The 17039-nt window shown below is 48.0% G+C and overlaps 1 protein-coding gene across 1 annotated transcript in view; it reads left to right on the top strand.

Moving 5' to 3' along the window:
* CPXM2 (carboxypeptidase X, M14 family member 2) overlaps window positions 1-17039 on the top strand; it is a gene marked incomplete at its 5' end in the record, with an annotated part of 127750 nt that overhangs the window by 29942 nt on the left and 80769 nt on the right. Inside the window, one exon of the mRNA XM_080823667.1 lies at window positions 1307-1416. Within this exon, the coding sequence (XP_080679793.1) occupies window positions 1307-1416 (110 nt within the window). The remainder of the gene's footprint in view (window positions 1-1306; window positions 1417-17039) is intronic.

The raw sequence follows: 17039 nt of genomic DNA on the forward strand, positions 1-17039 counted from the left end.
GGGCAGCAGGGGCACCGTTACTCCCCTCTTGGTGCTGCTCACCACTCTGGGCCCCGGTCCCTCTGCCCCCTCCTCCCCGCAGAGATGGCTCGTGCATGTGAACCAGCCCAGGCAGCCACATGGCAGACGTGGCAGGATCAGGAAGCAGCCTGGAGCCAAGAATCTGGAGGCCAGCATCCAAGGTCCAGCCCTGGTGCTGGAAGGGATGCCTGGGAAGGCTCACCTTGAGTCTCGGGGCCTCGCCTTCCTCCTTGAGGACTCGAGGGGAGGACTAGTAAGTGTCTCGGGGCCTGGCGGGTCTGAGTCCCTCTGACGGCGGCCCCCCTAGGCCGACTTTTGTCCCCAGCGGCCCGCAGCGCACCAGTCGCAGCTCCTGTCTTGCCGATCTCCCCCAGCATCCGGAGGCCAGAGGGCTTTTGTTCCCTGCCAGGGTTTGTCATGGATGGACAGATACCCGCACCGGCTCAGGTCCCCGGGGACACACCCATCTCAGCAGTGAGCCGCACGGCTTTTCAAACATGTCTCTCACAGGAGGGATTTCTCACGCTTCTAGTAGAAATAGATTCTGCTTCTCCCCCAGAGATGGTATTTTTTTTTAACAAGGGTCAGATCGGAGGAGACGATAGCATCACTTGGAGACTTCCAGCCTCAAGGTGGGCTGAGCGGTAAGAACAACAGCTCGGGGGTCCGGAGGCCATGGGATCCGGCCCCGAGCTGTTGCTAAAGCTCTCACCCGCAGGGACGCTGGTCTGGACGGGGAGTCTCGCCAAGGGCCTGCCCACATGCCGGCGTCTTATTCCAGGAGCGGCTTGGACCACACTGTAGCTCGTAGCTGTTCTCAGAACTGCCAGTTTTGCCAAGAATGGAAAACAATTGATTTTTTTTTTTTTCCTATTTATATGGCCTTGCTCATTAGCATGCACAATACCAAGGCCAGAGTTGCCGAAGCAAAATCAACATGCTCTGATTAATCTGCAGAACTCAACCACGGGATCGCTCCGAAATTTCCGACCAATAGCGCTCCCTGGCTGAGTCGTTAATTGGAAACAGCCTCAAACAGTAGCAGGGACAGCAACAGAGAGAAGGAGTATCAGAGCACAGACAGCCAGAGAGGAAGTGCCGACGAGAGAGGCGGTTGGCACACTGTGGATGGTGGAGTTGAGCGCATCTGTCTGGACATGCCGGACATGCCCTGGGGCGGGGGGCGGTTCAGGGGCAAATGGGAAAAGGGGAGGCCAGATTTAGAAAACCAGAAACTCGCCTTTGAACATCTGTCTTTGTTTTTAACAAGCACTGTCCTTTCTAGGTTGCCCGCCTCTCGGTCTGGAAACCTTAAAAATCACAGACTTCCAGCTTCACGCCTCTACCTCCAAGCGCTACGGCCTCGGGGCGCACCGAGGGAGACTCAACATCCAGGTACCAGCGGCACAGGAGGGTTCTGGTGGCTTTGGTCGTTGTTCCAGCCAGAGATGCAGCCTGTGATTCGTTGAGCTTGGGTCGCACACCCTGCATGGTGTTGCAAATGCATTAGCCCCATGTGTCCCACCAGGAAGGGCGATGCCTCAGATGCTTGTCTTAGAGAGAGAGCCTGACGGGATACTCAGGATATGTGTCTTCTGCAAAAAGCCCTTAGTGCAAAGGCTGCTGGTACTCGGAGCCGGGTCGGCCTGCCTCCACCTGTTGGGCTCTGCCCCTTCGTGTCATCTGTCTGGGTTGGGCAGGAGGAGGGCGCCAACCTCCAGCCGCATCAACAGCCAGTGGCTTTTGTCCTCTTCCCCTCCACCAGTGCTTCTCACTAGCATACACGCCCCTTCCAGGCTGTTCTGTGGCTCTCCCTAGGTCAGACCTTTAATGGCTCTCTTGGGCCCAGCACTTCATGTCTCGGCCTCCTTATCTGGGGCTCAAGGGTCATGTGACCTTGGCCTTCACTACTGTGAAGGTCCTGCTCCAGACAGGCGAGCTCCTCCCTGCACAGCTGATACACCGCGCAGTTCTTGGCTTCTTGCCTTTCGTCGGGCAGGTCCCCCCGCCGGCCACCCCTGCCCTCCATCCTGCCAGCCCGCATAAGTCCGGCAGGATCCATGAGGATCGACTCCTCATGCTGCTGTCACATCTTATGTGGGCCACACACCCTCTTACTCTCTTCCGGTTCTGGAGGACAGAAGGCCCCTTGGACTAAATCACGGTGTGGGCAGGGCCGTGCCCCTTCTGGAGCTGGAGGGGAGCGTCTGTGTCTTTGTCATTTCCAGCTTCTAGAGGTGCCTGCATTCTTCCTAAGCCTCTGGGTCCTTCTTCCGCTTCCCTCTTCCACTTTTTGCGTGTCATCCTTGCGCAGGGGCCATGCTAATCTTCTCTGTATCGTTCCAATTTTAGTATATGTGCTGCCGAAGCGAGCACTTCCCTCTTCCACTTTTAAGGAGCTCGCGATGACACTGGGCCCTCGTGGATGCTCCAGGATCATCTCCCATCTCAAGCAACCTTAATTATGTCTGCAAGCTTCGTTTCCTTTTAGCAGGTAGCCTGAGAGTTTCCAGCTCCCAGGGTTAGCGAGTTGGCATCTCTGTTGGGGAGGGGCGCTGTAGCTCCTGCTCCGCCTCCTGCCGTTCCCTCCCTTCCCAGTTCAGCCTTTGGTCACCCTCTGTCCTGTGTGCCTCTCGGTATTTCAGCATCTCTCCCGGCTGCTCTGTAATTCCGTGCGTTCCGAACCCCGTCTGCGCATGCGCCGTCTCCTCCGGCTTGCCGGGAGGGACGTGGTCCTTCCTCTCGGAGACCTGGGCCACCTGAGCGCAGCACCAACACCTCACGCTCTCGGCAGCCCCCGAAAGCATGCTGCAGGCAGCTGCTGCGCCGCTGGGGACCGGCAAGGGCGGACGAGGCCCCTGGCCAGGAGCTCGCGGGCTCAGGGGTGTCTGATCCGAGCCCCGGCTCGCCGCGCCCGCTCTTCCGTCCTCCCTCCACACTCAGCCGCACCCACAGAGCTTGAGGCTGCTCACCCAGTCGCACTTTGCAGGCCAGCATTCCGGCAGCGTGTTTCTAGAACTAACATTAGTGAAGTCCCAAGTTTGGTTTGTGTAAGTAGGGCTGTTTTTTAATGACAGCTGATAAGAAACTTTGGGCTGTGTAGGACTAGACATTGTGGATCTCAAGAGGATGAAGTCTCCAGGTTTCACAGGAATGACCTGTAGGAGCGTGAGCGCCTGCGGCTCCGTGAACAGGGTCCGGGCTTCCATGGAAGCCAAGTGAAGCCTCGCCGGGCTGTGTCCCAATGGCCGTGGGCCTGTTTTCGTGCAGCAGTGAGAGGAGCTGTCAGCCAATGCCTTGAACGCTCTCTCCATAAGTGCAGTTATCCTTTATTAAAGAGGAAGTGTTCACAGTTACCTGTGCTTTCAGTCAAAAATTGGAAGGCCCTCGGCTCTGGTCATGATCCCAGGACCCTGGGATCGAGCCCCACATCGGGCTTTCTGCTCAGCGGGGAGCCTGCTTCCTCCTCTCTCTGCCTGCCTCTCTGCCTCCTTGTGATCTCTGTCTGTCAAATAAATAAATAAAATCTTTAAAAAAAAATATTTACTGGATCATTTCACTTTTCTGTTTATAGCTTCTAGGTTCTCTTGGAAACTCCCAGCCGGACTTGTGTAACTGGCCCCTCTTAACTCTCATGGGGCGCTGTCCCTCCCTGAATGCGGGTGACTTGTTTCCTTGGGTGTTATTTGCCTGCCCCTCCTTGAGCAGAATCCCCAGATTAGAAGGGGCTTGGTCTCTCCTCTCCCCTCCTCCCGGCCCAGAACGTTGCTCAGCACACAGGACGGACCCAGAGGGGTTCAGGTGAAGACCTGCCTTGCCTTTACTGTGCCCCACAGGGGGTCCCCTTGCTGGACTGTCATCCAGCAGGGAGCAGCTGGCTGGGCTGTCCTTTGGTCCTTGTCATCTTTCCCGGCTACTTCATCCTTCGCCCCAAGGAGGCACAGCCCAGGGAGAGGGCAGGCACCCTGAGCTCAAGTGTGGACAGACCCACCCTCCTGACTTCAGGCAAGGGGAAGTCAGAGAGTCATTGAAAACCTCTTTAGGGCTGTTTGTCCTTATGGGGATTTATTATTTTTCTCCAGTGCTCTCTCATTTCCCCGAATGCCCTGAGAACAAAATCTCTGCACGTGCTCTTACAATGTGAGGTAGCTGCTTTGACAGGCCAGCCACTGCCCCCTAGCCCTTGGGTGCCCCCCACCCCTGTGGGTGAGGTGGGGTTAACGGCAGAGAGTGGAGTGTTGCCTGCAAGCTGTGTGTGGGCCTTCAGCACAGCCCCCACGGGGACATAATGACTAGGTCGGGGCTCCTGTTGTGGTTCTAACTTCCCGAATCAGCCCCCATGAAGCCTGATTTCACTGCCAACAGGTGTTCTAAAATACACCTTCCCACACATGCCGCCTGAAGTGCAGGTTAAAAATATCCTCTCGTCTGGCTTCGGAGTATTTTGTAGGTGTGTCCCGCTAATGGGATTTGATGTGCGAGAAGCGTCAAGGTGTCAGAATTAGAAACTTCAACTGCCGCGGTTCAGGATGTGAGCGGGGTGGCCCAGCCCCGCAGGCTCGGCCGCGGTCCCCGGGCGCACGGGGCAGGCCTTGCCGCGCGTCCTGGTTCCGCCCACGATCAGCCCAGCGGCTCTAGGCAGGAGACCCCCTTGTCTGAGGCTTGGTGTCTTCCTCGGCGAATCGAGGCCCCGCCGCCGGCACTGCCACCTTCTCACAACGTGAGGATCCCCCAGAGTGAAGAAAGAGAATTGTCCTCAGCGATTTCCAAATGCCGTGTTCGCGCCCGTCTGAACCCGAGGGGGCTCGTGTGCTCTATTTCTGGGTGCTTGTGGCTTGATTCCTTTCCCCGCCTGCCCTTGTCCCCGCGGCCTGGCTCCTTCCTCCGCTCCTCCCACCCCCTTCCAGCACGCTGCCTGCTGCCTTCACTTGTAGTTTCTTTCTTTTTTCTAAGCCCAGTCCTGTCACTGTGGCTTATTTCATTGTTTTAAGCAGCTCATGTTTTTTCTTAAGTGTGCCGCGGTTTTTTAGGATTGATTTTTTTTTTTTTAAATCTTCCGATTCCATAGATCTCGAGTATTCTGACCTCGTTTTTCAGGGTGCCCGGACGGAGCTTTTACGGAATTGTGTTTGCTGTAATGCGGCAAACACAATTTAAGCCACACGGCCTTCTTTCTCGTGGGTCTGGAGGCTGGGAAGTCCGAGGTCAAGATGCTGGCGGACGGGGTGTCTGGAGAGGACCCTGGCTTCCTGGTTCGTAGAGGGCCACCTCCTTCACCTTCTTCTGTGTTCCCAGGTGGTGGAAGGAACGAGGGGCTCTGGAGCCCTCCTTTATAAGGGCTCTAATCCCACTCACAAAGTCTCCACCTTCCTGACCTCCTCAGTTTCCTGAGACCCTGCCTCCAACACCATCGCCTTAGGGCTTGGTTTCAACATACAAACTTTGAGGGAACACACACAGTCAGTCTGTGGCACTTTTTCCCCCTCATTTTAAGCAGAAGAGTTTAGAAGAATAAAAGCACCTTATAACTCCACTTATAACCTCTTTTTTTTAACAAGTGGAATTTTACTGATGTTTATTTAATAATGTAAGTTTAGAGAAAAAAAAAAACTGTTCACATTTCTTCATGTCGAGGGAAGATAGATCTTTCAGGAATTCAAGGAGGAGATCCAGTTCAGCAGGAGGGCAAAGGCTGGTCCTCTCACCTGTGACCGTCCTTCTAGCCTGCCCGGAATCCTCTAACACCGACCCACTTGGGAGCACGTGCTCTCATCTGGAAACAACCTTGGGCTTCTGCTCCAGGAGCAGCCACAGGAAGAGCAGAACCGAACATCTGAAGTCTCAAGGAGAACGTTTCGGCAGCGAGCTCTACGGTCACTCTTGGATCATCGTTCGCCTCTAGTTGGTCTGAGGAGGTGGCTCTCCACCCAGATGGGTCATTTAATGGCAATTTGTCCAATGTCCTCTCCTTGCAGAATCTTCTGAAGACCCCACAAGATTTCCCAGGGCTCATAAACTAAGCAAAGTGGAGTCCAAGACCGTGCCACTCCCCGAGTGATCCTCCCCGCCCCCCATTAGTACGTTGGGTGCCTTCGTTGCTGCAAATCCTTGAGCAAGTTAGAGCGGCACTTGCCGCTTCAGAGCACCGGGTTTTGATTTCCTTCTCCAGACTCTACAGCTGTGGTGAGTAGGAGCCTGACATGGACCCGAAGGGCGTGGCTGGAACTCAGGATGTCACCACAATTTCTGCCTGGAGCCGGGACTACGAGACAGTCGGTGCAGATCAGAGTTTTGAGGAAAGAGTTGACATTTTGAGGTCACAAGAAAAAACTTGCCCCCCTACACGCACAGATGTCTCTGTGGCGCCTGCTCACGGTCCTGTGGCATTCTGTGGCCCATGTTGGTTATGGGACATTGAACCAGGTTTCATTCTGGTGTCCAAGCTGATGTGTGCGGGCCCGTCCTGTTGTCTGTCTGTCTGTCACCTTTGGTCCTGAGACACCTGGTGCCCTACTTTGCCCAAATGTGAGGGCCACCTGGGGTAGCACTGTTTTCTCCCGTGTCATCCCGTGTCTACCCCACTCCTGCTTATCACTGGAGTCCTCTGCACCCAGAGTCCTCTGACCCCACAGCCTGTCTGTCCCACCCGGTCGTCCGACTTCTCTGGGCGCTCGGCCTCCAGGCTGTTCTTGGCTCACAAAATGCTGCTCTAACTCTCCAGGGCCTGGGTGGGGGCTGGGAGTGTGCGAGGTGCACCAGAGGCAGAAGGAATCCTAGTGGGGGTGGCTTCCAAACCAAGGAATGTCCTGCTTGCTCCGATAAAGGGATTTTCTGCTCTGTGTGGCTTTAAGAAGCAGTCTGGGAGACAGTGTTTAGAGGCCAAAATGCTGGAATTTTGGATGTTTGGATTTTTATGGGAATAACAGGACCAAACATTCTAAATCATGAGTCTCTTGGAAAATGGAAAAGGAGAATTTACCAGAATGGTGATAATGCTCCGTTCTTATTCTGCAGAAGCTTGCGTCATAAACACCCGAGTGGGAGAGGGCGAAGACTAGAACAGGGAAACAAAAGGAAGGGGCCCTTTGGGACTCCCTGGCCTGGGAACCACAGATTATTAAGAAACCACAGGCCTTTCTGGTCCAGATGTGGATTTTGCTTCTTGCTTATGTGAATTTTCTTGACTATTTCATGAAATCTCATGAAATTGATATTTCATTTCATCCTCAATATACTCGGAGGGAAACTCTGTTTTGGAGATAAGGGAATTGAAGTCAGAGATTAAATGGCCTGCCCCAGCCCCACAGCTCATGAGAGCCGAGCTGAGACTCAACTTCAAGGTTTCTGGCCGCATTCTCGCCCTTGGTTATTTCTGGTACCCACGAGAAGGTTCAGTGTGTTCTCCTGCTTGTGGCCTCAGCTGGCATCATCCTGTGACTCATTGCCGTAACCGCTGGCTTGAGCACCGCCTTGTACCTTCCAGGCCCCGCTGTGGCAGGGCCCAGAGGGGTCCAAGGGCCTCCAGGAGTCACGGGCGGGGGCCTCACATCCATTCACCTGACACGAGCGACCTGGGCCTCCGCAGATACTGACTCATGGGGGGCGGGCCCTCTGGGTGGTCTGTCCCGCCCCGCGAAGGCCGGCCCGGCTGTCTCGGGGATGTGGACGGGGTGGGGGGCAGTCGGTGTTCTGGGCCTCCTCACAGTGCGCAGGTGGAGAAGCCTGCGTGAGGAGGGGATGGTAGAGAGGGATGGAGAGAGGAGAAGAGAGAAGAGAAAGATCAGAGCAGACACTTTCGTTGACCTGGGGATCCGTCGACTGATTGATTTCATGAACACAAAACCACCTCCGGTGGGAGCAAGAATAGAAATGGTCCTGATAGTTTTAGCAAATATTTAGGGAGGACCCGCCATGAGCTGGGCCTTGTCTACGTGCTCGGGATACTTCAGAGACCCAACGGACACAGATCCTTGGCATCTGAGAGCTTCCGTTCTAGTGGGGGAGGCACATGAAAGCAGGGAATGTAATAAAATAGAGCTTTTCTAGCAGCAGGTGGTGAGTGTTATGGAGCGAAAACACAAGAAATTTAGAGCTGGTCAAGAGGGCAGGCTCTGGGGAGGGGATGGGCTGTCGTTAAAGGCCTGCGTGGGCGGCTTCATCAAGGAGTTGGTACTGAGGCTAAGTTGGCTTAAAGGAGGTCATCAGGGAGTCAGGCAGTGGGAATGTCTTGAGCAAAGGTTCTGTGGTGACCACCTGTGTGGCACTCCCCTGGAGGAGCAGGAGGCCGGTGTGGCTGGAGCCGGGTGAGCCTGAGGGGGAGGATCAGGAGAAGGACTTTGCCTTTGACTTTTGTTCTTAGGTCAGTCGGGGGAGCCCTGGCAAGTTGCTGGGTGCAGGAATGACATGCCTTGATTTCCAGGTGAGAAGGACAAACCTGGTTGCTGTGTTGACTTAGGGGAGCAGCGTGGAAGCAGGGAGGCCTGTTGGGGCGTGGCTTCGGCACCCTGGATGGCCGTGGCAGTTGGAGGTCATTGTACTTCTTGTACTTCTGCTGTTTTGAAAGCAGGATGAGGCCTGATGACGTCTGGATGACAGGTGCGAGAGATAAGAAGGGGAGTCAAGGATGCATCTGGTGTTTTTTGGCCTCTGATAATCAAATGGGGAAGTGAGACTATTAAAAAGAAAGATTACCAGGGAGGGTGGGACTAGAGCCTGGGCTGAGCCTCAGAAGGAAGTCCCGAGTATTCGTTTCCTTGGCAACCGCAAAAGCTCTGCAGACTCGGCAGCTTAAAACAACAGGGTTTTATTCTGTCACGATTCTGGAGGCTGGAAGGCCAACCTCCAAGTGGTAGCAGGGCTGTTCTCCCTCCAGAGCCTCTGGGAATGAGGCCAGGCTCCTTCTGTGCCTCCTCCCGCTTCGGTGGCCGGGCTGTCCCGTAGGGGTCCCTGGGCTGATAGCTGCACCATCCACATCTCAGCCTCCAGGGTCACAGCGCGGTCCCCCCCACCATCTTCCCTCTGTGTGTGTCTGTCTCTGTGTCCAGATTTCCCCTCCTTGTAAGGACATCCGTCATCAGATTTAGCACGTAGCCTACTCCAGTCTGACCTCCTCTGCACTGATTTGATCTGCCTTGACCCCTTTCCCAAAGAAGGTCACACTCTGAAGACGCAGGGGTTAGGATTGTTATATATCTTTTTGGAGGACATGATCTTTTTGGAGGCATAATACTGCGGTTCTCTATCCAGTGAACCTGCCTCAGATTGTGGATCGAGGAGACTTCCCCGTGGGTGGGTTCTTGGGCTAACACTTGAAGCAGGATGAAAAGCCAAGAGGTTATCAGACAGAGGGTTGCTGGAGGGGGAAGAAGAATCCCAGGTCAAAGGGAATGGTATGTACAAAGGCCCTGTGGTTTTAGGGAACAAGACAAGGTGTTCTCTGTCATTAGTCATCAAGAAAATACAAAACACACAATGAGATATGACACATAGGTACCAGAATGGCTTTAAGGAAAAAGGACAGTATGAAGTATAGGCAAAGAAGTGGGACAATAGACACTTGTAAACAGCGCTGAAAATGTAAAATAGCACAGGTTTGGAAATGTTTTGGGGATATCTATTAATGTTCAACACTCTGATACCTGTTCATCTGACAAATTCACTCTTATGCTTAAAAGAAATGCATTCGTGTACACATGATAAGGCAAGGACAGGTAGGTTCATGGCACCACTATTCATGACAGCCCAAAATGGTAACAAGACACATACCCATCGACATACGATGAATAAGTCACTCTGTATGCACACGATGGAATATTATACACTGCAAAAAAAGAGTACGTTATTGCTACCTGTGATAATATGGATTGATCTCACAGATATAACATTGAGCAAAAGAAGCCAATAGAAGAGTAGAAGAGAGTAGTTATGGTAAGATTCATTTACATAAAATTTAAAAACAGAAAAGCCAATCTGGAAGTCTGAGTAGAGGTTATCGTTGGGGGGGCAGTGATACTGGGAGGTGGCCAAAGGGGGGCTGTGGCAAGCTGGTTATGTTCTATGTCTCTATCTGCGTATGGACACGTGGGTGAGTGCGCAGTAAAATTTATTGAACTTAGGACTTGGGCACTTTTTTGGATATATCTTGTTCTTAAAACATTTATTTTCAAGTTTTATTGAAACTTGAGATAAACAACCAAATTATGTATCTGTTCTGCTTTACCATCGTATTTCAGAATTACCTTCTCTTTGGTTCTTAATAATTTTAATTCCAGTACAGGGATACCTATTGGATATTGTGAGTTCAGTTCTAGGCCACTTCAATAAAATGAATATTGCCATGAAGGGAGTCAAATGAACTTTTTGGCTTCCCAGTGCGTATAAGTTATGTTTACTCTATACCATAGTCTCATAAGTGGGCCTCAGCATTATGTCTAAAAAGTAAAGTGTATACCTTAATTAAAAAATACTTTATTACTAAAAAATGTTAACCATCATCTGAGCTTTCAGGGAGTCATAATCACTGGTCACAGACCACTGTAACTAATATGATAATAATGAAGTCTGAAATATTGTGAGAATTACCAAAATGTGACACAGAGACATGAAATAACCAAATGCTGTTGGAAAAATGGCACAAATAGACTTGTTTGATGCAGCGTTGCTACAAACCTTCCTGCCCCAATCCTAAAAACACACAGTATCTATGACATGCAGTAAAGTGAAGCACAATGAACCAAGGTATGGCTGGGCAGGACTACTATTTAGTTACTAAAATGCTTTTAACATTTTTATATAATGTAAACATCAGACTCTTTAAGGGAGTGATTTTTAAAAAATTTTTAATTGAGGTGTAATTGACATACAACATTATATTACTTTCAGGTGTACAATACAGTGATACAATGTCCGTACATATTGTTGATATTTGTATATATTTCAAACTAATCACCATAGTAAGTCTGGTTAATATCCATCTTTATACATTGAAACATTTTTTCCATTTTTTTCAATGAAAACTTTATTAAAAAGCTGGTAAATCATGGAAAGGAGCTTTATTTGATTTAAACTTTAAAAGTGAATGTTAAGAATATGGTGAATGGGGGCGCCTGGGTGGCTCAGTGGGTTAAGCCTCTGCCTTGGGCTCAGGTCATGGTCTCAGGGTCCTGGGATCTCTGTTCGGCGGGGAGCCTGCTTCCCCCTCTCTCTCTGCCTGCCTCTCTGCCTACTTGTGATCTCTGACTGTCAAATACATAAATAAAATCTTTAAAAAAAAGAATATGATGAATGAAATTAGGTGATGAAGGAGAAGGGGCCATAGCAGGAGGTAGAAATGAATTCGTCACTGCCTATAGTAGGGGGTCAACAGGGACTTTCTAAGAAAATATAGAATAAGCATGTTACACAAAGGTGTTGTTGTTTTTTTTTTAATGTTCAGTTAGCCACTGCATAGTACAAAATTAGTTTTTGATGTAATGTTCAGTGATTCATTACTTAAAGATAACACCCAGTGCTCATCACATAGCATGTGCCCTCCTCAGTACCCATCACCATGTTACCCCCTCCCTCCCACCTTCCTTCCCTCTGAAACCCTTAGATTGTTTCCCAGGGTCCATAGTCTCTCTTGGTTCATCTCTCTCTCTGATTTCTCCCCCTTCAGTTTTCTCTCTCTTCCCCTATGGTCCTCCGTGCTATTGCTTATGCTCCCCATATGAGTGAAACCATATGATAATTGACTTTCTCTGCTTGACTTATTTCACTCAGCATAATCACCTCCAGTTCCATCCATGTCAATGCAGATGGTGGGTATTCATCCTTTCTGATGGCTGAGTCATATTCCACTGTATATGTGAAACACATCTTCTTCATCCACTTGTCTGCTGAAGGGCATCTCAGCTCCTTCCACAGTTTGGCTATTGTGGACCTTGCTGCTATGGACATTGAGGTGCACGTGTTCCTTCTTTTCACTACATCTGTATCTCTGGGGTAAATAACCAGTAGTGCAATTGCTTGGTCATAGCACAAAGGTATGTTACGTAAGTTATATAGTTATTAAATTAACCACTGAAACAAAGGCGCACCTTTAAAAAAGGATAAGAAATGAAACTGATAAACATGGGGGGGAAAGGAGAGAGGCAAACCAGGAAACAGACTCTTAACTAGAGAGAACAAATTGAGGGTTGCTGGAGGGGAGGTGGGCGGAGGGGGGGTTGGATGAAATGGGCAATGGAGATTAAGGAGGGCACTTGGGATGAGCACGGGGGTGGGGGTGGGGAGACCTAGGGAAGTATTGAATCACCAAATTCTACATCTGCTACTAATACCACACTGTATGTTAACTAACTGGAATTTAAATAAAAACTTGAAGCAACAACCACAGAAAAACCAAAAACAAACAAACAAACCCCAAAAAGAGTACATAGAGAAAGAGTAAAAAGCACTTATAGTTCCAATAAAAAATAATTATTTCAGAGGAGGCATGGCCTGAAAGCCAAGAAAACAGCTCAGTAGTCAAACATGAAGCACCAACAAAAGAAGCAGGAAAAATACAATATCTGAGAAAAGCTGATGACTCATGACCGCAAAGAACATTTGTCAATGGGCTAAGTTGACCACTCAGTTGTTAGTGGAAGAAAAGTTAGGTTGTATCATGGAGGGAATTCAACCACAGGTCTCAGCAGATACGAACCTGAAACAAAGTGAGTATTTTTTTAAACAAGTGGCTTATAGTATATGAGCCACTTACATATAGATTTTACTTTAAATGTTTACTTTTTACTTTTAATGTTTACTTTAAAATATTTAAAATTTCAAGCTCTAGGTATTTATTGTTTTTCTTGACCAGCATAAGGAACTACTTAAGACTTTGATTTTGGGGTTTAACAATCGCTTCAAAAACAATGAATATTTCTTTTCAACCAGCAATCCTGATGACTGATGTCTGAAGTGGGACACGATGCTCTGCTGATTTCCAGAAGGATCAGATTTGTCCCTGGGCCGTTCTGTGGGTTTATCAAAGGACTATCACAGAGGTTTCCCAAAGGAGATATTATGGCCAGATGATGGCCCTTATTTATATGGGAGATTAACTCTACTGATCATATGTCTCATCTAACATTTTTAGGTAACAACCACCCCCCCAATGGAGGTACCTTGTTGGTAACATGTAAGATTTCAGCCAGTGCTTCTAAGATTTCCTCCAAGAGATTTTAAAATAACTGTCACATTATTCTGTTTTTGTCCAGATAGTCCTGGGCTCTGTCTGCACAGTGGCAGCTGTAAGTCAATTATCCTGGAATGGCTAAATAGTTATATTCAGTTGAATATAACTTTTTAATTCATTCCAGATGCTTCTGTACAGAGGCAGCCCATGATTATGAATTACAGTGCAGATCAGTGACTTTACAACGGCATAGTAATTTTGAGATTCCTTGTTTCCCATAGATGCCATAAGGCAGAGCACTTTTCATGATGCCTAGCATGTAGCAGGAGCTCTGTAGACACCTGGAAAATGGAAGAGTAAACAAACCAGGCTTTATGCCACTCGCCCTCTGTTCCCTTCGCTTTTTAAAATTAAAATACGTATTGGGACACCTGGGTGGCTCAGTTGGTTGGGCGGCTGCCTTCGGCTCAGGTCGTGATCCCAGGGTCCTGGGATCGAGTCCCACATTGGGCTCCTTGCTCGGCGGGGAGCCTGCTTCTCCCTCTGCCTCTGTCTGCCTCTCTGTCTGCCTGTGCTCACTCTCTGACAAATAAATAAATAAAATCTTTAAAAAAAATTAAAATTGAAATACGTATTAATCGGTTTTGTAAGCAAGTCATTTGAGAAATCAGAGTGTTAAAGGATGATTTTAAAAAAACCAAGAGAGGGGAGCCTGGGTGGCTCATTCGTTGGGTGTCTGCCTTTGGCTCGGGTTGTGATCCCAGGGTCCTGGGATCGAGCCCTGCATTGGGCTCCCTGCTCAGCGGGAAGCCTGCTTCTCCCTCTCCCACTTCCCTGCTTGTGTTCCCTCTCTCACAGTCTCTCTCCATCAAATAAATAAGTAAAATCTTTAAAATGAAAAAGCAAAAAAACAAGAGAATGGTGGTTACCAGGGACTGGGGCGGGCGAGGTGGGGAGCTATGAGACAAAGGGTACAGACTTTCATTTATAAGGGGAGTAAGTCAGAGGATCTAATGCACAGCAGGATGACTGTGGTTAATAATACGGAACCGTATGCTCGAAAGTTGCTGAGAGCCCATCTTAGGCAGTCTCAGCACATGAAGAGTTAACTCGGAGGTGATGGATGTGTTAATTACCCATCTTGGTAATCATTCCACAATGTATATGTACATTGTACACTTTAAGTAGAGCAAATATTTATGCCTGATATAGTCATGTAATATATTAAATATGTAATTATATTTGTCAGTTATTCCTCAATAAAATTGGGAAAAACAAAAAACAAAGATGCCTTGCCAGTTTTCCCCCACACCCACCCACCCCCTGAAGCCATCACGTGCTGTGAACGAGGCAACTACTCCAAACTCCTTTTAATTCTTTCTTTGGGAATTTAAATATTTATTTCTATTTTTTTTAGGGGGGGTGGGCATAGGGGCAGAGGCAGAGGGAGAGGGAGAATCTTAAGTAGTCTCCATACCCAGTGTAGAGCCTTTTGTGGGGTTCAATCTCATGACCCATAGATCATGACCTGAGTTGGAACCAAGAGTTGGATGCTTAACCAACTGAGCCACCCAGGTGCCCCAAACATTTATTTCTAAATAATATGCACATATTGATAAGTATTGGTTTGTACATTTCTGACTTTTTATTCTGAATTCATATTATAGAGGATGAAAATTTCAGCTCATTTTTATGATCTCTTCACTGTAACCTCTTTAATCCTTCCAGTAAAATTTTATCTCAAATTTTGGGTAAATCTACATTAAAGGTTTTCATTGGTAGGACTGTGTCAATAGTGCTTGCTACGTGAGCCAAGAAATAGTGTGCAGTTTGAGCCAAGGGAGACACACTCTGTATCCTTTCTTGACAACTTCTTGTTTTCCTAGAGCTGTTTGTCTTTTTAAAGAACATTTCCCGTACCCTATAATAGGTCTGTGTCTCTAAAATAGCCTTTAATAACAATTTTCTACAAGGTCAAACCTGCTCAGTGTTTAGTTTCACCATTGTTTTTTATGTTTCTGTAAGCCATTCCTTCAGAAGCCCCTTGACCTGCTTGAATGGCTTGCTTTCTGGGTTTTATACAGTTGCTCTCCTGGGACTATCTCCTCCCTCATTCTGGGAATTCTTTCCTATGTTGGCACCCTTGATTTCTGGATCTCATATCTCCTTTTTGGTGTTCTGCCTCATTTTTGTGGAGCGCGTTCATTTTACAGCTTTATGGAATTGGTGCATGAAAAATTTTTTCGAGGATCTGTGAATCTGAAATGTCTTCATTTTACCATCACAATGGACAGTTTGGCCGAGTGTAAAATTCATGGGTTTAAGTCTTTTCCTTCAGAATTTTGAAGTCATTATGCCTCCAGCCTTTGAGCTTCCAATGTTGCTACCAAGAATTTTGGTACCGTGCTGATTCCTTTGGCTTGGATTTACATATTTGCTTTATTTTTTGTTCTCTCTTTGGAAGCTTCTAGAATCTTCTCTTTGTGTGTAATGTTTTGAAGTTTTATAAAGATATGTCTGGGTGTGGGTCTTATTCATCATAGTGGATTCTTAGCGTTTTGGAGACTTTGACCTTACAGACCTGGGACATTATTCGCTTGTAGTATTTTTTTTTTCCCCTGTAATTTCCTCCTCCGCTCTTCTTATTTTTCTTTGATTGCCCATTGTTTCTGGAGTTTTCACATTGCAAGAGCTCCTTTTTCCTTTCTAAGAATATCCTTCTTTTGTTTTCTGCCAACAAGAGCTTCTTTGTCAAGGAATAGTCATTATAATTTCTTTGAGATTTTCTTCTGTTCCCCATTACATTTTCAGTTTATTTAATTTCTGTTTGTGGAAGCCTGGCTGCCTTGTGTCCTGGAGCTGGAAGGAGGAAGGGAGCCAGGGCGTCTTACTCTTTAATCTGCCGCTACCCACTGACCAGGTTCCCTGTTTGTAGCTATCATATCACACCTCCTTCCTGAGTCTGGAGCCCCCACATCCAGAGCCTCTAGGATTGCTTGTTGTTTTTTTTTTTTAAAGAGAAGAATTTCAGGTCTTCTGTGGGGTGGGGAGATCTGTAGAAAGAGCTCTGTGGGAATCTGTTTTTTTAATACATGTTTTGAATCAGTTACCTGTTTTCAGCCCTGCCTCGCCTTTCCAGCTACCTAGGAGTCTAGTTTCTGAGCTTTTTAAATGAAAGCCCTGGGTGGCTTGCTTCTCACAGGTGCTCCCCTTGTAAGCTCTGAGTCATTCGGGACTCCTCCATCTGATTTCTGTCTTCATATATTGTAATTTGGAGATTATAAATGTTTTCTAGTTTTGTCAGAGAACAAGGTTGTATTTCTTTGTCTTGTTTTCTTTGGAGGGAGTTTTTGAGAAAAGTGCACAGAAATCAACGTTTACTCTATCATCTTGAAACAGAAAAATCCCATTTGTTTTTTGTTTTGTTTTAGAGAGAGAGAGATTGGGGAAGGGGCAGAAGGAGAGGAAGAGAGAGTCTTAAGCAGACTTTATATTCAGCACAGAGCCTGACTGGGGCTCGATCTCACCACCCCAAGATCTCGAACTGAGCCAAAATCAAGAGTCGGTTGCTTAACCAACTGAGCCACCCAGGCGGCTCAGAAAAATCCCATTTGATCTTAAATGGATAGTATCAGGTTTTCTGTTTGTTTTGGATATAATGATTTCCACATTTATCTTAAGCAAAATTTATTCTGTTAGATGCATTGGTGTTTTGTTTTGTTTTGTTTTTAAGGTAAAGAAATGATGAGTATGACTTAATTGCCTAGAGAGAATTACATTAATTCTTAATTTATGGAGCCCCATAGTACAAAGTATCATTCCATCTTAGTGGTGTTTTCAAGACTAGTTTATACTCTAA

This window comes from Martes martes (assembly GCF_963455335.1).
Source record: "Martes martes genome assembly, chromosome: 14".
NCBI lineage: Eukaryota > Metazoa > Chordata > Mammalia > Carnivora > Mustelidae > Martes > Martes martes.